Genomic DNA, 27,341 nt, shown 5'->3' with positions numbered 1-27,341 from the left:
GCTTGGGTTCCCCAGTTCCACCAGAGATCTAGTCCCAGGGAAAAGCTACGGAATCACGAGGGCCACAAATATGGTCACATAGTGGGGCCTCTTACTCTGGGGCAGACGTGCTGCTACCTGGTCTTTGGCTGTGTCCATTCGGGCCGTGGCTCTCGACAGATCACCGGCAGTAGTGTGACCTAGGGGGCGAGCTGCCCAATTTGCCTGGGTATTCACGCTTTTATCCCTTAACAATAAAAATTCGCATACCCACAAGCACAAAATGAAGTAACGTAAATCATTTTGTTAAAATATGGAAAGACAACAGTGGGCTTTATTACAGGATGCTTTCAGAGGTCACAGTGCACACTAAATTAAGAAATGTATTCCAGTCTCAGTTATTTCAGGTTTATGTGATGTCCCAGATGACCTAAGAATCACCTTATTTGGCACCCTCAGGAAAGCAAGGCCTATGTGCCTTTGGAACCGGCTGGATATCAGTTTGTTCTGACAGATGATTCTATTTATCATTCACTCAAAACATTAAACTCCACATTGAACATCTGTGTCTTGAATGTTAGGAAATCCTGTATCTAGAATCTAACTTCATTATCACAGCAATGGAGCAAAACATTCATTTTAAAATGTTTTATTTATTGAAAAGGTAGTACAGCCACAGAGCACAATTTTCGAAAAGTTATGGAAGGACATACAGTTGTCTCCCAATTCCAGTCCCCCAGCCACCCACGTCCCCTGCCCTTTCCCAGAGGTAATCAGGGTTCTCAGCTTTCGTGTATCTTCCCAGAGACAGCTTATGCATATATGCTCAATCATGTACTTGCAATTTGTTCTTTTTATATGCGAATGTTAGCGTATTGTACTCGCTATCCTGCACCTTGCTTTTTGCACCTAATAATGTATGTTGGAGATGTCCCACATCACTACACACATGATGTCCAAGTTCTCTTTCGTTTTGTCTACCTAGGAGGTTTGCTGTAGGAACATACCAGGATTTCAGGATCCAGACCCGTCATCTGGACAGCTTCCAACCTTTGGTTTTCACAAACAGTGCGCCAGTGAGTATCTCTGTGTGTTCATTTTGTACATGCATGAGTATATACATTCCTAGAAGTAGAATTGTGGGCTCCAAAGCCACTGCCTTTGTGGTTTTCATTACTTTGGAATCATTTTTATTTGAATAAGAGTTTTTCCTGGACTTGCTGTTTCCTGGAGGTTCACGTGGGGTAAGAAATGGGGGCCACATTCTAGGCAGATAAAGAGTTTTTCCTACAACTGGTTTTTTTCCCCCATTTGCTATTTCTTTTAGATTTGACTTCTCCAGAGTCCGTAAACCGGGGCAGCTGTCGGGTTCTTCACAAGGAACACTCCCTTCTCTTGCCCCAGCCCGTCGAGTGCTCCTCTCATGAGTGCAGACTACTTTCTACAAATATGGCTTGTCTGAGCGATTCCTTGTAGAGGCCTCTGCCGGTATCTCCTCAGACCCCAAATGGGTCTGGGAGACATCCTCCCTCCCACCTGCCAATGCCCTCTGTTACTGCGGTGGATGTAGTTGGCCTTGCACTCGGGGGATATCCTGAACCTCAACTAAGAGTCCTCGCCAGTGCGGCCCCACGTGTGCAGCCTTGAGCGTTCGCTTCGAAACCTCCTGCCCTGGCGCTCGATCCCCTCTGCCTCCGGCAGTGCGCTCATCAGGGTTTCCGCTATCTCCTCGTGTCAGATACAGAGATTACACTTCCGCTTTTGCTCCTTGTAGTGTTTGGGCGAAGACTGAGATGAAGAGACTGACTTTTACTCCCCATATTTAAACCAGAAATCAGAACGTACTTTTCAAATGTTGTTTAAACGGACAAAACTTTCCCTCCGTGAACGTTGACGGGCACCCTTGATCTACTCTCTAATGTGCAATGAGCTTTGACTTCCGGCTGTGGCCCTTCCCGTGGGCCTTCTTTCCCGTGTGTGTTCTCTGATGTACAATCAGGTTTGATTTTTGGGTAAAGGCCTTCCCACACTCTGCACACTTATAGGGTTTCTCTCCGGTATGAGTTCTCTGGTGTACAGTGAATGTGGATTTTTCTCTGAAGGCTTTGCCACACTCAGAGCATGCGTAGGGTTTCTCTCCTGTGTGTGTTCGCTGATGTATTATGAGCTGGGACTTTTGGCTAAAAGCTTTCCAACATACGGGACATTCGTAGGGTTTCTCTCCTGTGTGAATTCTCTGATGTATAATGAGCTTGGACTTTTCTCTGAAGGCTTTGCCACATTCGTTACATTTATAGGGTTTTTCTTCCGTATGAGTTCTTTGATGTATGATGAGGTATGATTTCTGGGAAAATGCTTTTTCACATTCACTGCATTCATAGGGCTTCTCTCCTGTATGACCCCTCTGGTGGAGCATGAGATAGGATTTCTGAGAGAATGCTTTCTCACATTCATTACATTCAAAAGGTTTCTCTCCTGAATGAGTTCGCTGATGTACGCCAAGGTTTGATTTCTGGGTGAAGGTTTTCCCACACACATCACATTCATAGGGTTTCTCTCCTGTATGAGTTCGCTGATGCACTATGAGGGTTGACTTCTCATTGAAAGACTTCCCACATTCAGTACATTTATGAGGTTTCTCCCCTGTATGAGTTCTTTGATGTATAATGAGAGTTGACTTATCACTGAAAGTTTTCTTACACTCATTACATTCATGGGGTTTCTTTCCTGTATGAGTACTATGATGTATAATTAGATCAAGCTTCTGTATGAAAGATTCCCCACATTTAGTGCATTCGTAAGTTTTCTCGCCCGTGTGGGTTTTCTGATGGACAATGAGGTTTGACTTCTGAGTGAAGGCTTTTCCACATTCATTACATTCATAAGGTTTCTCTCCTGTATGAGTCCTGTAATGTATGATGACGGTTGACTTCTCTCTGAAGGCTTTTCCACATTCTGGACACTCAAAGGGTCGCTCTCCTGTATGACTTCTCAAGTGTATAATGAGCTGAGATTTTTGGCTAAAGGCTTTTCCACATTCAGTACATCCAAAGGGTTTCTCTCCCGTATGAGTTCTCCAATGTACAATGAGGTGTGACTTCTTGCTGAAGGTTTTCCTACACGCAGTGCATTCGAAGGGTTTCTCTCCATTTTTAATTCTCTCTTGTAGACTAAGCCCTTTCTTCCGCCTGAGGGCCTTCCCGCACTCTTTATATCCGTGGGGCTTTACTCCAGGAGTTGTTTTCTCATACTCCGTATGGAAGAATAATTTTGCACATCCATTATCATGTTTCTTTCCTACAGAGCTTCTGGTAAATAAGTCTAAACCATCTACCATATTTCCAAATGGCTCATGTTTATGGGACCTTTGTATTGAAGCAACAAGGTTTGTATTCAGAGGAAGTGCATTTCCAAATTTATTATAGTCATGTCCAGTCTTGGTGATAAGTGCTTTCTTGTCAGGGAATCCAGCTTGCATCAACAGATACCTATCTTGGTCATCCTGGTGCTGTCTCTCAATCTGTTCATCAATTTGACAGGCTGCTTCTAGAAGGAAGTACAATAAACCATTTTTGTAACTTAACATTATATAATGAACCTTCTTTAAAAATGCCCTATCATATGAAAGCTGATACTATTATCTCATTTTATCTGAGCTCCTAGAGAGGATCTTGACCGTCAAATCCTGTTCTTTTACTAAACTCCCACCTGCTAGGCTTTTTGTTACCCTGACACCTCAGTCTTACCTCTACGTTTACATCATCTCTGATTTCCGTCAACTCTGGGGACCTTATCAACCTTTATCTTCATTTGTCATATGAACTCCTAAGTGTACATGACTTATACTATTTCTAACTAAGTAGAAATGCAACAGTGTGGTTAGTGGGCTCAAATTTTACAATCCTGAATCCACATTCTTAGTGAATCAGAGAAAGATCTAGAATAACCTTACAAAAACAAAGAAAAACTCAAAGATCTTTCCCCAATCTGGATTCATCCAAGCTTGCATTCACAGTTCTTCAACACCACCTTCTCCTGTCTACACTATTTTCGCTAAAAACTATGACTGTATTCGACAGATGAATGGATAAAGAAGATGTGGTATATATACACAATGGAATATTATGCAGCCATCAAAAGGAATGACATCTTGCCATTTGCAACGACGTGGATGAACTGGAGGGTGTTATGCTGAGTGAAATAAGTCAATCAGAGAAAGACATGTATCGTATGACCTCACTGATATGAGGAATTCTTAATCTCAGGAAACAAACTGAGGGTTGCTGGAGTGGTGGGGGGTGGGAGGGATGGGGTGGCTGGGTGATAGACACTGGGGAGGGTATGTGCTATGGTGAGTGCTGTGAATTGTGCAAGACTGTTGAATCACAGATCTGTACCTCTAAAACAAATCGTGCAAAATTTATAATGTTAAGAAAAAGGAAGAATGAAGGGGGGGGAAACTGGAGGGGGAGACAAACCATGAGAGACGATGGACTCTGAAAAACTGAGGGTTCTAGAGGGGAGGGGGTGGGGGGATGGGTTAGCCTGGTGATGGGTATTAGGGAAGCCACGTTCCGCGTGGAGCGCTGCGTGTTATGCACAATGAATCATGGGACACTACATCAAAAACTAATGATGTATGGTGATTAACATAAAATAAAAAATTTAAAGAAAAAACTATGTATTGATGCCAAACCCTTCCTTATGTTCTATCACCCACATAGCCTAGTCTCCCATATTTTGCTATATTCAAAATCTAGGTAACTTTCAAGAAGCAATTCAGTCTTTTCATTTCAAAGAAGCTTATTCTGATCTTCCTGTATAACTTTTTGTTAATTTCTAAAGTAGTTATCGATACCACTCATTTAGACAGTTTAAAGTTGCAAAGCTTTGCCTTAAATATACCATATTTCATCAACTGCAAGATGCATATTATTTCACATTTTAACACATTTCTGAATCGAGATGTGACTTATAATCAATGGCATGTCATCAATTGGTGGCAATTTTTCTTAGTGGTATGTATTAAAATCAATTGGATCTTGAAGTCAATAAAATATGGTAAATACTTTTTGCATATATACTGAGTTTTAATCATCTTCATAGTTTACTTTTCACCTTTTCCTAAAATTTTGTGTGAAAAAAATGTACAGAAAAGATGAAAGAGTACAAAAACCACTCATACTACCACTCAGATTTAATAGTGGTAACATTTACAATATTAATACTGAATTTTAAAATGGACCATGTTCCTATGACATCCTTAATATCATTAGCAAAAAAACTAGTTCTTAGGCATGAATATCAGAATCACAGAAAAAGTTTTTACAAAATACATCTGCTGGGACCACCTAAGTTCCACCAAGCATCTACTAAATCTGGACATCGTTAGGTGGTAAGAAGCGGCATGGTTAGGGCCATAAGCTCTCTAGCCCAGGATCAAATCCTGGCTCAACCATTCACTTGTGACCTCAGCAACTTACCTAATCTGTTTGTATTTTATTTCCCACCTGGAAACAGGAATTATAATAGTGCCCACCTAAATATGTTAACAGGGATTAAACGACTTCTAACGGGGCATGCATGACACACAGGAAGTACTTTCAACTGTTTACTAGAACAACTGATGCTACTACTACAATAATCTGGTTAAGAGCCACTACACTACTATAAAAAATAACTCAATATATTTAACATGCTCTTGACCATTAAGTGAAAAAAGGTGAATAAAACTGTACATAGTAGGCTACCATTTTTCTAAGGAAAGAAATATGAATACCTACTTATATAGACCCATCATGTAAACAAGGGAAGAATATACCTTTAAATTTTAATAAATGGTTACCTACAGAAGGAAGGAAGAGAGTGAAATGAAGGGAAAGAAACTGAACTTCTTTAAATATACCTTGTTTTCTAGATTCGACTTTGGAACCAAGTAAGTGTTTTATATATTCATAAAGCAAAACTGAATTTAAAAGGATTCCATAATAATAATATACCCTCATCTGTATTTCCAAACAACCACTGCTGAAAAGTCTTGATTCTCAATGGCACCAACATGATTACCTCAATTGATTCAAACCACTATCGACAGCAGTCTCAGAATAATAACAATATTACCATCAGATGTAAGATTAACAAAAACCTTTAAGCCCAGAATTTGATTTGGAAATACCAATTTTTTAAATGAAGGGGAAGTATCAATTTGAATACATGATATATTTTCTCTTAAAAATCTTTTTTACGGGGGGGCGCCTGGGTGGCTCAGTCTTTGTCTGCCTTCGGCTCAGGTCATGATCCCAGGGTCCTGGGATCGAGCCCTGCATCGGGCTCTGTGCTCGGCTGGAAGCCTGCTTCTCCCTCTCCCACTCCCCCTGCTTGTGTTCCCTCTCTCGCTGTGTCTCTGTCAAATAAAATCTTAAAAAAAAAATTTTTTTACGGGGCACCTGGGTGGCTCAGTCAGTTGAGCGTCTGCCTTTGGCTCAGGTCACGCATCAAGCCCTGCATTAGGCTTCCCCGCTCAGCAGGGAGTCTATTTGTCCCTCTGCCCCTCCCCCTGCTCGTGCACACACACTCTCGCTCCAATAAAATCTTTTAAAAAATCGTTTTTACATGGTTCCTAGCTCTGTCAATTTTTAAAAAGCCTAGAAACAATTCCCTAACATCCTAATTGTGGTCTCAAAACACTATTACCACAAAAAAAAAAAAAAAACACCAAAAAAACAAAACAGGGTTCCTTGGAAAAATGGCTGATTCCAGGCCAGAAATGGGAACTATGTAAAATGAGCCTGGAACATCTTGTAACACCAGAAAGCAAAGCTACCAAAGACTCAGGAGCCAATCTGAAGGGGTTTCTGCTCACCAGAGATAGGGCAGTTTGATTCATAATGAGGATAAGGCAATGTTTGATTAAAACACAAGATACTGATATTAAAAAAATATTAGTCAACTTTTGATGCTACAAAACCAACTCATTTTTAAAAGTGGTAAACAAATGGGCAAACACACATAACTGAAATGGAATTCCTGGAACTAACATATAAGCAAATAACAGATGAGAGGCAATCCTCTTTACAGAAGTATTCCAGCTTATCAACAAGGCACGAGAGAATTCACCATTTTGCAAACATTAGTGCATACAAGCAATAATCACCGAGAACTCATAACTATAACAGACAACCATGCACTGCATGCCTCCTGATGAAAGGATGTCATAGCAGCTAGGAAGTAAACTTGCTAAAAGAAAAAAATAAAACCCTGAATCTGATCAAACTTCAAAATCTAACCACCAATTTACAAGAAAAAAATAAAGGACAGAGGAATATGTTAAATACCATAGGGTACTTAGCAAAGTCCAGAACATGGGAAACTAAAAGACAAATTAACCAGTTACTTAAAAAAAATAAAAGGGGGGGAAAGATAGCTGGGAATCATTTGTAGGTTATGAGAAACAAGAATCCAAGTAGCTATGAGAACACTCAGCACCCAAACCCTGATTTCTCAGTACCATTCCCCATTAAAAGGAATCAAAAATCCTTAGAGAAGCTGCTGATTCTAGGTCTGAAACAGGGAAAGTACAGTGTGAACCTGGAATATATTTTTGTGCTAGAAAGTGCTCAAAGAATGATGGAGTCATGTTAAGAGATGGAGGAGCCAGCCCGAAGGGACTCCTCCTGGACAAATTGAGGACAATTTGAACATCAAAATGAATAATGACAGAAGACATTAATGCATTCTAACACACTGAAAAATAACAATCTGAGTCCATACTGATACTAAAATTAATTCATTAATGGGATGGGGCAAGAGAAGAGTGCCAACTTATAAATGGAGAAGGAGTGAGAGAAAATTCCCCCTTCTTCCAACCATCTTATAAATTGATTCAGGCAAAGAATCCTCTGTGAATGTTAAAACACTGGGTAAAAATTTTTGAAAATGGGATATTCATCATTTGGCAGTTCCACAAAATGTTAAACATGTGGTCCAACAATTCCACTCCTATGTCCACACTCAAAAGGAATTAAAACCTTCACCTCCATAAAACATTCTACATGAATGTTCATAGCAGCTTTATAATGGCCAAAAAGTGAGATCGACCTAAACACCCATCAACAGATAAATGGCTGAAAAAGTGGTGTATCCAGACAGCAGATATCATTCCATTAGAAAAAGGAATGAAGTCCTGATACATGCTACACCATGAATGAACCTTGAAATCATGCCAAGTGTAAGAAACCAGACATGAAAGGCCACATTTTGTATGGTTCCATTTACATGAAATCTCCAGAATAGGCAACACCATAGAGGCAAGAGGGGCGCCTGGGTGGCTCAGATGGTTGAGCGTCTGCCTTCGGCTCAGGTCATGATCCCAGGGTCCTGGGATCGAGCCCCACACATCGGGCTCCTGGCTCAGCGGGGAGCCTGCTTCTCCCTTTCCCTCTGCCTCTCTCCCTGCTCATGCTCTCTCTCTATCTCTGTGTCTCAAATGAATAAATAAAATCTTTAAAAAAAAATCATCTTTAAAAAAAACAAAAAACCATAGAGGCAGAAAGTGGTTGCCAAGGGATGGAGACTGACTGGTAAAGGGTATGGGTTTCTTTCTGGGGTGATGACAATGTTCTAGAATTAGATAATGGTGATGGTTTCATAACTTGGTGAATATACTAAAAATCACTGAATTTGTATACTTCAAAAAGAGCAAAGTTTATGGTCTGAATTCTATCTCAAAAAAGCTACTTTTAAACAAAGATAATCAAGATGTTTTAGGAGAGCAAATCTGATCGAAATATCTAAACTGAATGGAAACAGGTAATCCAATATGGAATTAGAGCAGTAGTGCCTATGGCCTGTGACTCAGGTGGGCCTGGCTTCAGATAAAGCAGTGAAGTGAGAATGGGAGAAGTGGCAGGGCGTAAGCGGGGACTGGCACTTACAAGACACTTATCCACCGGGAAAAGGAGCTATGCAGAAACTTCTGGGTGAGCACCAACTTAAGGGGAGTGGTCTGGTGGGTGTGGGACAAGGGCGAGGGGTGTCAGTCTTATGTCTGAGGTATTCATGTCCCTGTCCAACAAGATCAAAGGGTCACAACCTTTCTCCAGACATTCCTGAAAGCCCTTTCAGAGGTCCTCACCCGTGGCTGACAAGCTGGCACCTCCTGTCCCTGTCGTCTGAGTCCATCCCACTCACCTGGAAAGCTCCAAAAGGAGATTTTTGTTTCTGCTGGGCATGGCTCTTCTACCTCCAATTTGAGGATGAGGTCTGGTTTGGTCACCTGCGGCCCTGCTAATGAGAAATGACAGTGATACGTCCTGGATCTTCAGAGCCTCTGAGAAAGAGGGCAGTGGGGTCTGGGGCAGCATGAGAGACCGATCACTTGACACAGTGGTCCAATGGTCAAGTCGAACCATTTCACCTGGGTTTTGAGTTCACAAACACCCTGTCAGGAAACTTCAATCCCTGGAACTCAATGTCCAACTTTTCAAGCAGTTCAGAGACCTTACAAGTTTTCCAAACCGAGAAAGGAAAGGCCCTCTATCAGACACAATAATCACAAGCAGCAAAATTACCTGAGGAAGCCATTCTTACCCACAGAGACCAGGTTGCTGTAGGTCTCCAGCATCACTTCTCTGTACAGAGTCTTCTGTGGAGGGTTCAGGTACTGCCACTCCTCTGGGGTGAAATCCACAACCACATCCCCGAATGTCACGAGTCCCTGTAATTGCACATTCCTTTTACTCTAAAATACTGACCACTCGGTGATGAGGATGAAATGTAGGGAACTGCTGATTGGGTTCCCAGTTCGTGATGATGACTTAATACAGGATGCCTACCTTGTTGGAAAATCACAAACCATGGCAGAAAAACTATTCCATCAAGTACATGGAATATTCCATAAGTGTACAGAATATATGTAAGACAATGTGGTATTTGCACAAGGATAGACAAATAGTCCAGTAGGACTAAAAAGAGAATCCAAATGCCATATGGACACCTGAGTTATGACAAAGTTGACACTGCGAGGCAGTGGGGAGAGGATGATCTTTTCAAATAAATGTGGATGGATTACTGGATATCCATAGGGGGTAGAATTTAGCCACTAACTCACCACACACAAAAATGAGCTACAGAGAAATTGTAAATCTAATGTGAAAGATAACACAATAAGGTGCCTAGAAAACAGTACAGGAAAATGTTTTCATAGTCTTGGTGTAGGGAAAGAATTCTAAAATAAGATGTGAAAAGCACTACTCATGAAGGAAAAGATTTATAAAAAATACAACAGTCAGGGAAATACAAATCAAAACCACAATGAGAGAGTTACCACCTCACACCTGTCAGAATGGCTAAAATCAACAACACAAGAAACAACAGGTGTTGGCGAGGATGTGGAGAAAGGGCGGTGGGAATGCAAACTGGTACAGCCACTCTGGGAAACAGTATGGAGGTTCCTCAGAAACTGTAAAATAGAGCTACCCTACAATCCAGCAACTGCACTACTATTTACCCAAAGGATTCAAAGATACTGATTTGAAGGGGTACATGCACCCCGATGTTTACTGCAGCATTATCAACAATAGCCAAATTATGGAAAGAGCCCAAATGTCCATCGACTGATGAATGGATAAAGAAGATGCGGTCCAGATCTACAATGGACTAGTATTCCGCCATAACAAAGAATGAAATCTTGCCATTTGCAACGTGGATGGAGCTAGAAAGTATTATGCTAAGTGGAATAAGTCTGTCAAAGAAAAATAAATACCATATGATTTCACTCGTATGTGGAATTTAAAAAACAAAATGAATGAGGAAAGAGGAAAACAAAAGAGCGAGAGAGGCAAGCCAAGAAACAGACTCTTGACTACAGGGACCAAACTGCTGGTTACCGGGGGGGGGGGGGGTGGGGGGATGAGTGAAACAGGTGATGGTTTTAAGGAGAGCACTTGTGATGAGCAGCGGGTGTTGTACGCCAAGTGTTGAGTCACTCTATTGTATGCCTGAAACTAGTAATACACTGTATCTTAACTAACTGGAATTTAATAAAAACAAAAAAATAAAAGTAGAACAGTAAAAAGGCAAGCCTTAAATGGGGAGATTATCTGCAACAATCAAAAGTGATAAAGGGATCTTATCTGGAAAATATAAAACCCCTGCAAATCAATAAGAAACACACAAACAACACCAAAAAACAGAGAAGAGATGTGAATATGTACTTCACTAAAAACAAAACCCAAATGGCCTATGAGTATAAGAAAATGTACCAATCAGCACTCAGGTAAATGAAAATTTAAGCCATGCTGAGACACTCCTATGCCCCCACTAAAAAGGTTATAATGAAGCAGACTAAAATATCATAAGATTGTGGTGAAATGAGAACTCTCACACTTAGCAGGAATATATACTGGCAGAGTCGCTTGGGGAAATTGACAGTGTTTACTAAAGTTAATGATTTGCATACATTATGACGCAGCAATTCTACTTCTAGGTACACAGCTTAAAGAAAATCATGCATATATGCTCTAGAAAACAAGTACAGGATGTTCACAGAAGCACTACTTCTAAAACTAAATTGTGGAAAAAATGCAGATGTCCCTCAACAACACAAAGAGAGGGCAAGAGTGGGGGTTCCGAGGTCCTCGCCCTGTTCTAATCTTGACCTTTATACTTGAAAATTACTTTCGCCAAAAGTACAAAGGCAGTTCAAGGGAAAATGGGAGTTCCCATGTCAACAAACGATGCTGGAACAATTGGATCTACATATGCAAAAACAACTCCAGCAAATACCTCCCACATGTATAAAACTCAAACCTCAAAACAGATCGCAGACCTAAATGTAAAATCTAAACCTATAAAATTTCTAGAAGAAAATACAGGAGGGGCGCCTGGGTGGCTCAGTCAGTTAAGCGTCCAACTCTTGATCTCAGCTCAGGTCTTGATCTCAGGGTCATAAGGTCAAGCCCTGTGTGCTGGGCTCCACGCTGGGTGTGGAGCCTACTTAAACACACACACACACAGGAGAAAATCTTTTAACCTTCGGTTAGTCAAGTATTTCTTAGATGGGACAGCAAAATTCAAAAGACCGTCTTAAGAGAAGAAAAAGCCACAGAATGAAAAAAAATATTTACAAATCATATTCTGGCAAAAAAAAAAAAAATTGTACTGAGACTATATAAAGAACTCTCAAAACTAAAAAAAAAAAAAAAAGGCAAAAGAAAGATATTAAACCAAAGAAGATATACAAATGAAAAATAAGCACATGGAAAGATATTTAACATCTTAGTCATGAAGAAATTGCAAATTAAAACCACAATGGGAGTTCGAGACGGCCCTGTGGGAAGACCAGGAAATCACCTCCTTCCATGGACAAAACAAACTTACAGCTCTATATAGAATAACTTTCCTCCAAAAAGGACCTGAGAACTAGATGGAACAGCAGCGCCTCCACAACAAAAGGCAAAGAGACACAACGAGAAGGCAGGAGAGGCAGTGACAGAACCTCCTGTGGGACCCCACGAGTGGTGACCCCCCACAACTGGAAGAGGTCACAAAAATATGGAACTCTACTCAAAGAGTAAAAGGACTGTGTCCCACATCAGCAACCTCTGACCCTGGGGGCCCGCACCAGAAAGCCCACAAAATGTTTGGTTTTGAAAATCAATGGGGATCAAGACCAGGAGAATCATAGAATGTAGGGAACATAGAGTTCCCATTCTTTTGTTTTTTTTTTTTTAAGATTTTATTTATTTGACAGAGAGAGATACACTGAGAGAGGGAACACAAGCAGGGGGAGTGGGAGAGGGAGAAGCAGGCTTCCCGCGGAGCAGGGAGCTCCATGCGGGGCTCCATCCCAGGACCCTGGGATCATGACCTGAGCCGGAGGCAGACGCCCCTAGAGCTCCCATTCTTAAAGGGCTCTCGCGCGAAACCTACTCACCCTGATATCCAGTGCAGAAGCAACAGACTGAAAAGTGCCTAGACAACAAAGAAGAGAGAGACGCTAATTTTTTTTCCTTATTTATTTGTCAGAGAAAAAGAGAGCACAAGCAGGGGAAACGGCAGGCAGAAGGAGAAGCAGACTCCCCGCAGAGCAGGGAGCCCAATGCGGGGCTGGATCCCAGGACCCCGGGATCATGACCTGAGTTGCAGGCAAATGCCCAACTGACTGAGCCACCCAGGTGTCCCAAATATATGTTATATTTATATAAATGTAAGTGTCCCAGAAATTCTATTAAATTTCTAAAACTCTGATATATCTTGGTATAATGTTATCAATCATAAGTCTAGTTGTTATTTTTTTTTTAAGATTTTATATATTTATTTGTCAGAGAGAAAGAGAGCAGAAGGAGGGGAAGCAGCAGGCAGGAGAAGCAGACTCCCCGCTGAGCAAGAAGCCCGATGCCGGACTCGATCCCAGGACCCCGGATCCTGACCTGAGCCGAAGGCAGACACTTAACTGACTGAGCCCCCCGGCGCCCAGCACACACTAATTTTAAAGCAGCTGCCACAGAGACAGGAACTTACAAGGACTTTATCTGGAGATGGATGTGCTGGCCAACAGCATTTTTGCAATCTCATCCTAATTTGCTGGTGATGAAGCCAACAGGCACCATTTTTGGTGCCTACTAGCACCAGAGGACATGCTCTGCCCACCCCATGCCATGACCGGGCTGGGCTAGCACCCCATGCACCCTGCACAGCGTCCAAGCCACAGGGAGGACAGGTGGACATTCCAAGCCCCATTCGCCTTGCTCAGTGGCCAAGATGCCAGCAGGCCCGGTCAGTGACCTGATCCACACCTTCCCACATAGTGGCTAAGCTGCAAATGGATACAGGGCAAGTGCCCTGAGCCCTGCCCTCCCCATGCAGAGACCAAGCCACAGTGGAAGGGCAAGCAGCTTGAATCCCACTCTCCCCATGCAGCAGCCCAGCCACAAAAGAGCCGGGCAAGTGCCCTGAGCCCTGCCTTCCCCACACAGCAGCTGTGGTCCGATCACAGCCAGCATGCACAAGCAGCCCACACAAGGGACACCATAGAATGCCTGACTCTGGGGGCCAAGGGAGACTTTTGGGCCACATGGAACATTTCCTACACAAGACTGTTCCTTCAAGACTGAGGGAGGTAGCTGTTTTACCTAATACATGTAGACAAACACAGAGAGACAAGCAAAATGAGGACACAGAGGAATATTTTCCAAACCAAAGAAGAAGGCAAACCCTCAGGAAAAGACCTTAATGAAATAGAGATTAGCAGCCTACCCGATAAAGAATTCAAAGTAATGGTCGTAAAGATGTTCACTGATCTCAGGAGAAGAAAGGATGAACACAATAAGAACTTCAACAAAAAGAGGGGACGCCTGGGGGACTCAGTCGGTTAAGCGTCAGCCTTCAGCTCAGGTCATGATCTCAGGGTCCTGGGATTGAGCGTCGGGCTCCCTGCTCGGTGGGGAGTCTGCTTCTCTCTCTCCCTCTCCCTCTGCTCGTGTTCTCTGTCACAAATAAATAAATAAAATCTTAAAAAAAAAAAAACAAAAACAAAGAACTTCAACAAAAAGAAAAAATATGTGGGTACCTGGGGGGCTCAGTAGGTTAAACGTCTGCCTTCAGCTCAGGTCATGATCTCAGGGTCCTGGAATCGAGCCCTGTGTCGGGTTCCCTGCTCAGTGGGGAGCCTGCTTCTCTCTCTCCCTCGGCCCCTCCCCCCCGACTCATGCACACACTCTCTCAAATAAATGTCTTTTGAAAAAAAAAAGAAAAAATATGTAAGTACCAAACAGAAGTTATAACTAAACTGAAAAACACACCTGAGGGGTTCAAAAGCAGAACAGATGAGATAGAAGCACAAATCAGGGAAGCAATGGAAAACATCCAGAAAGAGCAGCAAAGAAAAAAATAAGAACTAAAAAAGTAAGGACACCTTGTGAGACCACTGGCACAACATTAAGCAGAATAACATTTGCATTATAGAGTTCCAGAAGGTAGGAGAGAGAAAGGATCAGAAAAATTATTTGAAGAAATAATGGCTGAAAACTTCCCTAACCTGGAGAAGGATACAGACATCCGGTTTAAGAAGCCCAAAGAGTTCGACATAAGATGAACCCAAGGGAAAACATACCGAGACACATTACAATTACAATGGCTAAAGTTAAGGATACAGAGAAAATCTTAAAAGCAGTAAGAGAAAAGCAAAGTATTATGTACAAAAGAAACCCGAGAAGTCTATCAGATTTTTCAGCAGAAACATTGCAGACCAGAAGGGAGTGGGATGACATATTCAAAGTGCTGAAAGGGAAAAACTGCTAACCAGGAATTCTCTACCCACAAAGGTTACCATTCAGAATTGAAGGAGAGAGTAAGAGTTTTTCAGATAAGCAAAATCTAACAGAGCTCATCACCACTAAACTGGCCTTACAAGAAATGTTAAAGGGACTTCTCTAAGCTAAGAAGAAAAGGCACTAATTTGTATTTTTAAAAAAAGCAATATAACAATACTTGTATCAGACAAATTAGACTTTAAAACAAAGACCATAACAAAAGACAAAGAAGGGTACTACACAATGATAAAGGGGTCTATCCAACAAGAGGATATGACATTTGTAAATATCTATGCACTGAACATAGGGGTGCCTAAATACATATAACAAACATTAACAGAAATAAATAGAGAAATAGACAGCAATACAGTAATAGTAGGGGACGATAACCTCTCACTTAAATCAATGGATAGATCATCCAGACAGAAAATCAGTAAGAAAACATTGGCCTTAAAATACATTACACTAGATGGATCTAATAGACAGATACGTAACACCCCATCCAAAAACAGGAGAATACATATTCTTGAGGGCTCAGGGAACACTCTCCAGGATGGACCACATGTTAGATCACAAAACAAGTCTTAACAAATTTAGGAAGACTGAAATCATATCAAGCATCTTTTCCACCACAGTGGTATGAAACTAAAAACCAATTACAAGACCCAACTGGAAAAACACAAACATATGGAGACTAAACAACATGCTATTAAATAACCAATCAAGAAATCAAAAGATAACATGAGGGGTGCCTGGGTGGCTCAGTCGGTTAAGCATCCAACTCTTGGTTTCAGCTCAGGTCATGATCTCAGGGTCTTGAGACTGGGCCCCAAGTCGAGCTCTGTGCTCAGCGTGGAATCTGCTTGGGATTCTCTCCCTCTCCCTCTCCCTGCCCCTCCCCCCACTTACACATGGGCATGCACTCTCTCTCGCTCTCTAAAATAAATAAAAATCTTTAAAAAAAAAAGATAACATGACACAAATGAAAATGGAAACACAATGGACCAAAATCTTTCGGACACAGGAAAAGCAGTTCTAAGAGAGAGAAGTTCATAGCAATATAGGCCTACCTCAGGAAACAAGAAAAACATCAAATAAGCAATCTGTCTTAACATTCAAGGAAATAAGAACAAAGCCCAAAGTTAGTAGAAAAAAGGAAAGAATGAAGATCAGAATGGAAATAAATAGAGACTAAAAGCACAATAGAAAACATCAATGAAACTAAGAGCTGGTTCTTTGTAAAGATAAACAAAATCAACAAACTTCTAGCCAGACTCAAGAAGAGACAGAGCCCAAATAAAATCAGAAACAAATGAGAAGTTATAACTGATACCACAGAAATAACAAAGGACTGTAAGAGAATACTATCAACAATTATACACCAACAAATCAGACAACCTAGAAAAAAATGGATAAACTCCTAGAAACAATATCTTCCAACACTGAATCATGAAGAATTAGAAAATCTGAAGACTGATTACTAATAATGAAACGAATCAAGGGCACCTGGGTGGCTCAGTCGGTTAAGCGTCTGCCTTTGGCTCAGGTCATTATCCCGGGGTCCTGGGATCGAGCCCCACGTCGGGCTCCTTGCTCAGTGGGGAGCCTGCTTCTCCCTCTCCCTCTGCCTCTCTCCCCGCTCATGCTCTCTCTCTCTCTCTGTATGTGTCTCAAATGAATAAATAAAATCTTTAAAAAAATTTTTTTAAAACTCCCAACAAACAAAAGTCCAGGTCAAGTTGGCCTTCTCAAATTATTCCAACCCTTGAAGAGGAAGGAACACTTCCACACTCATTATACAAAGCCAGCATTACCTGGATACCAAAACCAAAGACACTACAAAAAATTACAGACCAATATCCATGATGAACATAGACGCAAAAGTCCTCAACTAAATATTAGCAAACCGAATTCAATAAAAGGATCATACCCCATGACCAAGTGAGATTAATTCCAGGCATACAAGAATGGTTTAACATCTATAAATTGATCCATGTGATACACCAAAAAAAGCATTTGACAAAATTCAACATTCATTTGTGATAAAAACTCTCAACAAACTGGGTATACAGAGAAGGTATCGCAACACAATAAAGGCCATATATGACAAGCCCATACCTAATATAATACTCAACAGTGAAAAGGTGAAAGAAAGCCTTTCCTCTAAGATCAGAGACAACATAAGGATGTCCACTCACCACTTTTATTCAACATAGTACTGGAAGGCCTAGCCACAGTAATTATGCAGAAAAAAAAAAAAGAAATAAAGGAACTAAATGGGAAGAAGTAAAACTGTCACTATTTGCAGATAACATATTATATAAAAAAACCTTGAAGACTCCACCAAAAAATCATTAGAATAAATTCAGTAAAGTTGCAGGACACAAAATTTATATACAGAAATCTGTTGTGTTTCTATACACTAATACCAAACTATTGAAAGAGATATTTTCTTTTTTTTTAAGATTTTATTTATTTATTTGACACAGAGACAGACAGCAGGAGAGGGAACACAAGCAGGGGGAAGGGGAGAGGGAGAAGCAGGCCTCCCGTGGAGCAGGGAGCCCGATGCGGGGCTCGATCCCAGGACTCTGGGATCGTGACCTGAGCCAAAGGCAGACGCTTGACGACTGAGCCACCCAGGCGCCCCCATCGAAAGAGATATTAAGATAATCAGATTTACAAGTGCATCAAAAAAAACCCTAAAACACCGAGGAGTAAATTTAACCAAGGACATGAAAGACATGTATTCTGAAAACCATGAGCCACAGATGAAAGAAACTGAAGATGAAATAAATGGAAAGATACCATGCTCACAGATTGAAAGAAATAATATTGTTAACATGCTGTAGCTAAAGCAATCTATAGATTTAATGCAATCCCTGTCAAAATACCAAGGGCATTTTTCACAGAACTGTAACAAATGATCCTAAAATTTATATGGAACCACAAAACATCTCCAATAGACAAAGCAATCTTGAGAAAGAACAAAGCTAGGTATCATGCTCCCTGATTTTAAACTATACTACAAAGATATAGTAATCAAAACAGTATGGTACTAGGAAAAAACGGACACACAGATCAATGGACCAAACTAGAGAACCCAGAAATAAACCTATGCTTATATGGTCAATTACTCTAGAACAAAGGAGGCAAGAATCTAACAATGGAGAAAAGACAGTCTCTTAAATAAATGGGTGCTACATGCACAATGGGCAGCTACATGCAAAAGAATGAAACTGGACCACTTTCATACACCATATACAAAAATAAGCTCAACGCCTGGGGAACACGGTAGGGAGATTATTCACTCTTCTTGGAGTGCATGCCTGAGAGGCAGCACTCATGGAGACACCTCCCTGGGAACAAAGAAGCTGGCCAGCGCCATTTCGATTCCCCACCCCTCAGCATACACAGAGCCATCTGTGGCAAGCAGTATACGCTGATGCTAGCTACCTGACTTGCTTACACCAAGCCCCACACCCCTGCAGGCAGGTGGAACTGCCCTTCTCAGTCATGCTTGCCTCAGTCCCAGCATGGCAAGCTCCTCCCCCAGAGACCAGCATAAACCCCTGTCCACACCACAACTCCTAACCAGGGAGTTTTTTCTGCAGGGCCTCAGTTTCAATGAAGTTGGTGAGAGGTCTCATTTAACAAGCGGACCAGAGCACACCTAGTTCAAACTTGCCACATTTCAGGCCAGGGACCAAACACTGCCCACAGCAGGCAAGGAGAGCCTCCACAGATGACTGGCCTGCAGGACAGAGCAGCCAGAACACAACAGCAGAGCTCAAGCAGCACACACTGGAGACACTCCATGAAGTGCCAGGGCCTGGGCACTCCATGGCCTCTTCATAAGGCCATTACTTTCAGAAACAGGAGACATAAATGGCTTCTCTACTGCACAGAAAAAGGCAGAGACTTAGATAAAATGTGGAGACAAAGGAAATTATCCCAAATGAAAGAACAAGGCCATGGCCAGAGATCTAACCAAAACAGATATAAGTAACATGCCTGATGGAGAATTTAAAGCCACGATAATAAAGATACACACTGGGCTTGATAAAAGAATAGAAGACATCAGTGAGACGCTTTCCAAAGAGAGAAAAAAGTTAAAAAAGAATCAATCAGGGGCGCCTGGGTGGCTCAGAAGGTTAAGCGTCTGCCTTCGGTTTGACTCTCACCTCAGGTCTTGATCTCAGGGTCATGAATTCAAGCCCCATTTTGGGGGGGGGGAGGTCTACTTTAAAAAAAAAAAAAAACTGACCAGAGATGAAGAGCGCAATAAACAAGATTAGAAACACACCTGATGTAACAACAGCAGGCTAGAAGAAGCAGAGGAATGAACTAGTGACCTAGAAGACAAAGTAATGGAAAGTATGTAATGAAGATGAAGAAAAGAGAAGAATTATGCAACATAAGAACGGACTTAGTAAACTCAGTGACTCCACCAAACGTAATAACATTCATATTGTAGGAGTCCCAGAAGAAGGAGAGAGAGAAAGGGGGGGCAGAAAATTTATTTGAAGAAATAATAGCTGAAAACTTCCCTAATCTGGGGATGGAAACAGACATCTAGATCCACAAAGCACAGAGAACTCCCATGAAAATCAACAAAAGCAGGCCAACACGAAGACATATTGTAATTAAATTTGCAAAATATACTGATACAGAAAAAAAATCTAAAAAGCAGTAAAACAAAAGAAGTCCTTATTGGCACCCAGCTGGCTCAATCAGTACAGCATGTGACTCTTTATCCCAGGATTGTGGGTTTGAGCCCCACGCTGGGTATAGAGATAATTTAAAAAATAAAATCTTAAAAAATTTAGTCCTTGGGTTGCCTGGGTGGCTCGGTTGGTCAAACATCTGCCTTTGGCTCAGGTCATGATCCCAGGGTCTGGGATCGAGTCCCACATCAGGCTCCTTGCTCAGCGGGGAACCTGCTTCTCCCTCTCTCTGCCGCTCCCCCTGCTTGTGCGCTGACAAAAAAATAAATAGAATCTTAAAAAAAAATTAGTCCTTAACATACAAGGTAAGACCCATAAGGCTAGCTGCAGATTTATCAACAGAAACCTGGAAAGCCAACAAGGAGTGGCATGATATATTCAAAGTGCTGACTGGAAAAATCTGCAGCCAAGAATCTATCCAGCAAGGCTAACATTCAGAATAGGCGAGATAACAAGTTTCCCAGACAAACAAAAAATAAAGGAGTATGTAACCACTAAACCAGCCCTGCAAGAAATATTAAAGGGAACTTTTTGAGTGGAAAGGAAAGACCAAAAGTGACAAAGACAAGAAAGGAACAGAGAAACTCTCCAGAAACAGGAAATAAAATGGCAATAAATGCATATCTATCAATAATTGCTCTGAATGTAAATGGACTAAATGCTCCAATCAAAAGACATAGGGTGTCAGAATGGATAAAAGAAAACAAGATCCATCTATATGCTGCCTACAAAAGATTCATTTTATTTCACTTTTTATTTTTTTAAGTAATCTCTACACCCAGTGTGGGGCTCGAACTCACAACCCCGAGATCAAGAGTCACATGGCTACTGTCTGAGCTAATCAGGCACCCCATACAAGAGATTAGATCTAAAGACATCTACAGATTGAAAGTGAAGGGATAGAGAAAAATTTATCATGCAAATGGATGTCAAAAGAAAGCCAGAGTAACTACTTATACTGGACAAACTAGACTTTAAAACAAAGACTGTAACAAGAGACTGAAGAAGCGCACTATATCATAATAAAGGGGACAATCCAACAAGATATTATAATTGAAAGTATTTATGCACCCAACCTGGAAGCACCCAAATATATAAAACAATTAATAACACGTGCTTTCTTTAATGTTAATAGTGTCCTTGTTTATGTCTAATGTCTGGCCCCCTTGCAAGTTACTTTTTTTTTTAAGATATTTATTTATTTATTTATTTATTTAAAGACTACTTATTTATTCATGAGAGACGGGGGGGGGAGGCTGAGGGAGAAGCAGGCTCCCAAGGAGCTGAGCCACCCAGGCGCCCCCTTGCAAGTTACTTTTATTTGTTGTTATTATTATTTGTTCTTGACTATTAACTGTAAGAGGTAACAAAGTGTCTTTGGTTAAAAAAAAAAAAACAATAACAAACATAAAAAACGAATTGATAACAATACAATAGTAGAGGATATTAACACCCCACTTACATCAAGGGACAGAAAATAAACAAGGAAACGACAGCTTTGAATGACACACTGGACCAGACGGACTTACAGATATATTCAGAACATTCCATCCTAAAACAGCAGAATACACATTCTTTTCAAGTGCGCATGGGACATTCTCCAGAATAGATCACAGATTACATCACAAAACAGGTCTCAATAAATACAAAAAGACTGAAGTCATACCATGCACCTTCTCTGACTGCAACATTATGAAACTTGAAGTCAACCCCAAGAAAAAAATCTGGAAAGACTGCAAACACATGGAGGTTCAACAATATGCTACTGAACAATGAATGTGTCAACCAGGAAATCAAAGAAATAAAAAAAAAAATACGCGGAACAAATAAAAATTAAAACACAATGGTCCAAAACCTTTGGGATGCAGCAAAAGCAGACCTAAGAGGGAAGTATATACCAATACAAGCCTACCTCAAGAAGCAAGAAGAAAATCTCAAATAAACAACCCAACCTTACACCTAAAGGAACTAGGTAAAAAACAAATGAAGCCCAAAGCCAGCAGAAAGGAAATAATGATTAGAGGAGAAATAGAATGACAGAGAAATTTAACAAAACAATAGAACAGATCAATGAAATCAGGAGCTGGTTCTTCGAAAAAATTAATAAAATTGAGGGGCGCCTGGGGGGCTCAGTCGGTTAAGTGTCTGCCTTCAGGTCAGGTCATGATCTCAGGGTCCTGGGGTCAAGCCCTGCGATGCGGAGTCTGCTTCTCCCTCTGCCCCTCCACCTGCTCATGCTCGCTCGCTCTCTCTCTCCTAAATAAAATCTTTTAAAAAAATTAATAAAATTGATAAACCTCTAGCCAAACTTATCAAAAAGAAAAGAGAAAGGACCCAAATAGATAAAATCATGAATTAAAGAGATCACAACCAACATCACAGAAATACAATTATAAGAGAACATTATGAAAAACTATATGCTAACAAATTGGACAACCTAGAAGAAATGGATAAATTCCTACAAACATATAAGCTACCAAAGCTGAAACAGGAGGAAATAGAAAAGTTGAACAGACCCAACACCAGCAAGGAAATTGAATCCGTAATCAAAAAACTCCCAACAAACAAAAGTCCAGAGTGCTCACTTCAGCAGCACATATACTATGAAGTCCAGGGCCAGATGGCTTCATAGGCAAATTCTACCAAACATTTAAACTTTTTTTCTTTTTAGATTTTATTTATTCATTTGAGAGACAGAGACAGAGATAGTGAGAGAGAGCACAAGTGGGGAGGAGATGGAGAAGCAGGCTCCCCCCAGAGCAAGGAGCCCGACGCGGGACTCGATCCCAGGACCCCAGGATCATGACCCGAGCCGAAGGCAGATGCTCAACCGACTGAGCCACCCAGGCGCCCTCTACCAAACATTTAAAGAAGAGTTAATACCTATTCTTCTCAAACTATTCCAAAAAACAGAAAAAGAAGGAAAACTTCCACATTCATTCTAGGAAGGCAGCATTACCCTGATACCAAAATCAGATAAAAAAACACCACTAAAAAAGAGAACTACAGGCCAATATCCCTGACAAACATGGATGCAAAAATTCTCAATAAAATACTAGCAAACCAAATCTAACAATACATTAAAAAAATCATTCACTACGATCAAGTGGGATTTATTCCTGGGTTGCAAGGGTGGTTCAATATTCACAAATCAATGTGATACATCATAGAACCATACGATCATTTCAATAGATGCAGAAAAAGCATCTGACAAAGTACAACATCCATTCACGATAAAAACCCTCAACAAAGCAGGTTTAGAGGGAACATACTTCAACATAATAAAGGCCATCTATGACAAACCCACAGCTAGCATCATACTCAATGGGGAAAAACTGAGTGCTTCTCCTTTACAGTCAGGAACAAGACAGAGACGTCCACTCTCTGAGTACTTTATTTACCTGAGTACTGGAAGTCCTAGCCACCACAATCAGAGAATGAAAAGAAATAAAAGTATCCAAATAGGCAAGTAAAAACTAAAATTTTCACTATTTGCAGATGACATGATACTGTACACAGATGATCCCAGGGTCCTGGGATCGAGTCCCACATCGGGCTCCCTGCTCAGCGGGAAGCCTGCTTCTCCCTCTCCCACTCCCCCTGCTTGTGTTCCTGCTCTCGCTGTGTCTCTCGGTCAAATAAATAAATAAAATCTTTTAAAAAAAAAAAAAGAAAGAAAACCCAAAAGACTGCACGAAGAAACTGCTAGAACTGATACACAAATTCAGTAAAATCACAGGATACAAAATCAATGTACAGAAATCTGTTGCATTTCTATATACCACTAATGAAGCAGCAGAAAGAAAAATTAAGGAATCAATCCCAGGGGCACCTGGGTGGCTCAGTCAGTTAAGCATCTACCTTCAGCCCAGGTCATGATCCCAGGGTCCTGGGATCAAACCCCACATCAGGCTCCCTGCTCGATGGGCAGCCTACTTCTCCCTCTCTACTGCTTATACTCTCCTGCATTCTCTCTCTCTCAAATAAATAAAATCTTTAAAAAAAAAATCAATCCCATTTACAATTGCACCAAAACCAGTAAGATACCTAGGAATAAACCTAGCCAAAGAGATGAAAGATCTGTACTCTGAAAACTAAAACACTAATAAAAGAAATTGAAGATGACACAAAGAAATGGAAAGACAGGGGTGCCTGGGTGGCTCAGTCGGCTAAGCATCAGACTCTTGATTTCAGCTCATGTCATGATCTCAAGGTGGTGATATCAAGCCCCACATCAGGCTTCAGGCTCAGCATGGAGTCTGCTTCAGATTCTCTCTCTCCCTCTCCCCCGACTCATTCTCTCTCCTTCTCTCCCCCTTCTTTTTTTTTTAAGATTATTTATTTATTTATTTATTTGACAGAGAGAGAGAGAGAGAGAGAGCGCGCACACAAGCAGGGGGAGCGGCAGGCAGAGGGAGAGGGAGAAGCAGGCTCCCCGCACAGCAGGCGGAGCCCAATGTGGGACTCTATCCCAGGACCCGGGATCATGACCTGAGCTGAAGGCAGTCATTTAACCAACTGTGCCACCCAGGCGCCCTCTCTCTCTCTCAAAATAAATTAAGTAAAATCTTGAAAAAAGAAATGGAAAGACATTCTGTGCTCATGGATTGGAAGAGCAAATATTGTTAAAATGTCTATATTAAAAATTAGATTTATTACAAACTACAATAAAATACAAACAAAAACTTTCCAATTTTTTCCCAGAATACCAACTGAAGTAAGTAAAGAAAAGATTCCTGAAACTGCAAATGGACCTGAGTGTCCCAGTGCAGTACAATCCTAATTTTTAAACAATGTGCAGGGGTCACTACGAACCCTGTGTCACCAGCAAAACCTGGCAACAATTTGAATGTTTTACTTAAAGTGGAAAAGCAGCTTGCAGTGACATCAGCTTTAGCAAATGAAACATCTGTAAAGCATGAAAATAAATACATCTTTAAAAAAAATTAAAAATGGGCAGAAGACATGAATAGACATTTTTCCAAAGAAGGCATCCAGATGGCCAACAGACACATGAAAAGATGCTCAACATCACTCATCATCAGGAAAATACAAATCAAAACCATGATGATACCACCTCACACCTGTCTGAACTGTTACGATCAACAACGTAAGAAACAACATGCACCCCAATGTTTATAGCAGCATTATCTATAATAGCCAAATTATGAAAACAGCTATATGTTAGCTAACTGGAATTTAAACAGAAGCATAAAAAAAAAAAGCATGGTACTGGCAGAGGCTTAGGTATATAGATCAATAGAACAGAGGAGAGTCCAGAAATAGATCCACAAATATGCCGACTGATTTATGACAAACCTGCAAAAGCAATTCAAAAGAGAAAAATGATCCTTTCAACAAATGGGGTTGGAACAAATGGAATTCCATATGCAAAATAATAACCCTCAACCTAATCCTCACCCCTTATATACAAATTAACACAAAAGAGATCATAGGTCTAAATGTAAAACCTAAAACTATGAAACTTACAGAAAGGAAAAAAAAATCATGACACAGGATCCAGCAAAGAGTTCTTAAATATGACACCGAAATCACCATCCATAAAGGAAATAATTCATAAATTGGACATTTTCAAAATTAAAAATTCTTGCTCTGTGAACAACACTGTTAAGAGAATAAAAAGACAAACCACACAAACTATGTATCTGACAAAGGACTTGCACACAGACTATATAAATAACTCTCAAAGCTCACTAGGGAGAAAACAATCCAATTTTAAATGGGCAGAAGAGTTGATTGAACACTTCATCAAAAAGGATACACAAAAAGTAAATAAGCATATCTAAAGATCTTAAACATCATTAGCTATTCATGAAACCCAAATTAAAGCCATGATGAGATACCAACTATACTGCTAGAATGACTAAAATTAAAAATACTGACAATACCAAGTGCTGACAAAAATGTGAAGCAACTGGAATTCTTATACATTGCTGGTGGAAATGAAAAATGATTCAACCATTCTGGAAAACAATCTGGCAGATTCTTAAAAAGGTAAACATACACTTACCATATGATCCAGCAATCCAATATTTATTCTAGAGAAATGAAAACCTATGTTGACACAAAAACCTGTGTATGAAGGTTTAAAGTAGTTTTACTCATAATTGCCAAAAACTGGAAATAATTCCAATGTCTTTTCAACAGGAGAATGGATAGATAAGCTGTGGTACATCAATACCATGGAATACCACCCAGCAATAAAAAGAACTGACACACACAGCTCGTCTGAATCTCCAGGGAATTATACTGAGTCAAAAATATCCCCAGTTTCAGAAGGTCACATACTATATGATTTGATTTTTATCACATTCTTGAAATGACAAAATTCTAGAAATGGAGAATGGTAATTCCTAGGAGTCTAAGAAGGGGAGGACTGGAGAAAACGGATGGATCTGGCTCTAAAAAGGTAACATAAGGGATCTCTGCAATGCTGGAGCTGAGTCTTTTTTTTTTTGGAGCTATGTCTTGACCACAGCAAAGTCAACATCCTGGTCATGACATTATCCTATAGCTTTGTAAGATGTACTACTGGGGGAAACAGGTAAAGGATACACAGGATCTCTCTGTATTATTTTATATAATTGCACGTCAATCGATTATCTCAAAAGAACGTTTTTTTTTTTTTAAAGGTTACATACCACATGATTCCTTTTATATGATAAAACTGTAGTGACACAGAACAGATCTGTGGTTGCCTGAGGTTACAGGTGGGGAAGGACAGAACCATAAAGGGGTAACATAAGGCATTATTTTGGCCTGATGAAACTATTCTCTATCCTATAGATTAGTTACACGCATCTGTATTCGTGAAATGCCTTCATCTCAGCACTGACCTTAACAATGCCAAATGTGTTCACATTTATGGTACTGGACAACAACAAAATCAGTATTCTTACACACTAATTTAAAAAACCATTTTTTTAGTGGAAGAAAAAAGATGGTTGGCTGTGAGCATCTGCAGGACTCTGTCTCTTGGCCAAATGAGAATCCAAAGCTGGACTGATAAAATTACTTCGGAAAAATGATTTCAAGAAAAATTTCAAGTTCCCTAAGACATTTGATTCCCAAATTACACCTTGACATTATGTCTCCAGCTCACTGAAGAATGCTCTAAGAAATACTGGCAGGAAACCAGGCTGTGGTTGAAGACAATTCCACCATCCACATGAAGACTCAGAAAAGAAATGCCATGGAAGGCAATTCCACCATCCACATGAAGACTCAGAAAAGAAATGCCATGGAAGGCAATTCCAGGAAACCTTTACTTCCCTGAGGACTTGGTGTGCTCTCTCCTGATGAG

At 40.6% G+C, this 27,341-nt stretch overlaps 1 protein-coding gene across 16 annotated transcripts in view; it reads right to left on the bottom strand.

Annotated features, from left to right (window-relative positions):
- Positions 1-612: 612 nt before the first annotated feature.
- The window catches only part of ZNF182 (zinc finger protein 182), a 45,115-nt gene continuing 18,386 nt past the window's right edge, over positions 613-27,341 (bottom strand). For 12 of the 16 annotated variants that reach the window (XM_035725516.1, XM_035725515.1, XM_035725520.1 and 9 more), the window contains 3 exons: positions 9,568-9,694; positions 9,169-9,264; positions 613-3,525 (listed from right to left, as the gene is read on the bottom strand). In XM_035725516.1, the coding sequence (XP_035581409.1) occupies positions 1,895-3,525; positions 9,169-9,264; positions 9,568-9,694 (1,854 nt within the window). In that variant the 3' untranslated portion in view covers positions 613-1,894. Of the gene's footprint in view, positions 3,526-9,168; positions 9,265-9,567; positions 9,695-14,235; positions 14,428-27,341 lie in introns of those variants that run through there. The other 4 variants (XM_035725529.1, XM_035725527.1, XM_035725528.1 and 1 more) reach the window with 4 other exon arrangements.

Source organism: Zalophus californianus, chromosome X (assembly GCF_009762305.2).
Source record: "Zalophus californianus isolate mZalCal1 chromosome X, mZalCal1.pri.v2, whole genome shotgun sequence".
In the NCBI taxonomy this organism is placed as follows: Eukaryota; Metazoa; Chordata; class Mammalia; order Carnivora; family Otariidae; genus Zalophus; species Zalophus californianus.
This window is presented reverse-complemented; position numbering and strand designations above follow the sequence as displayed.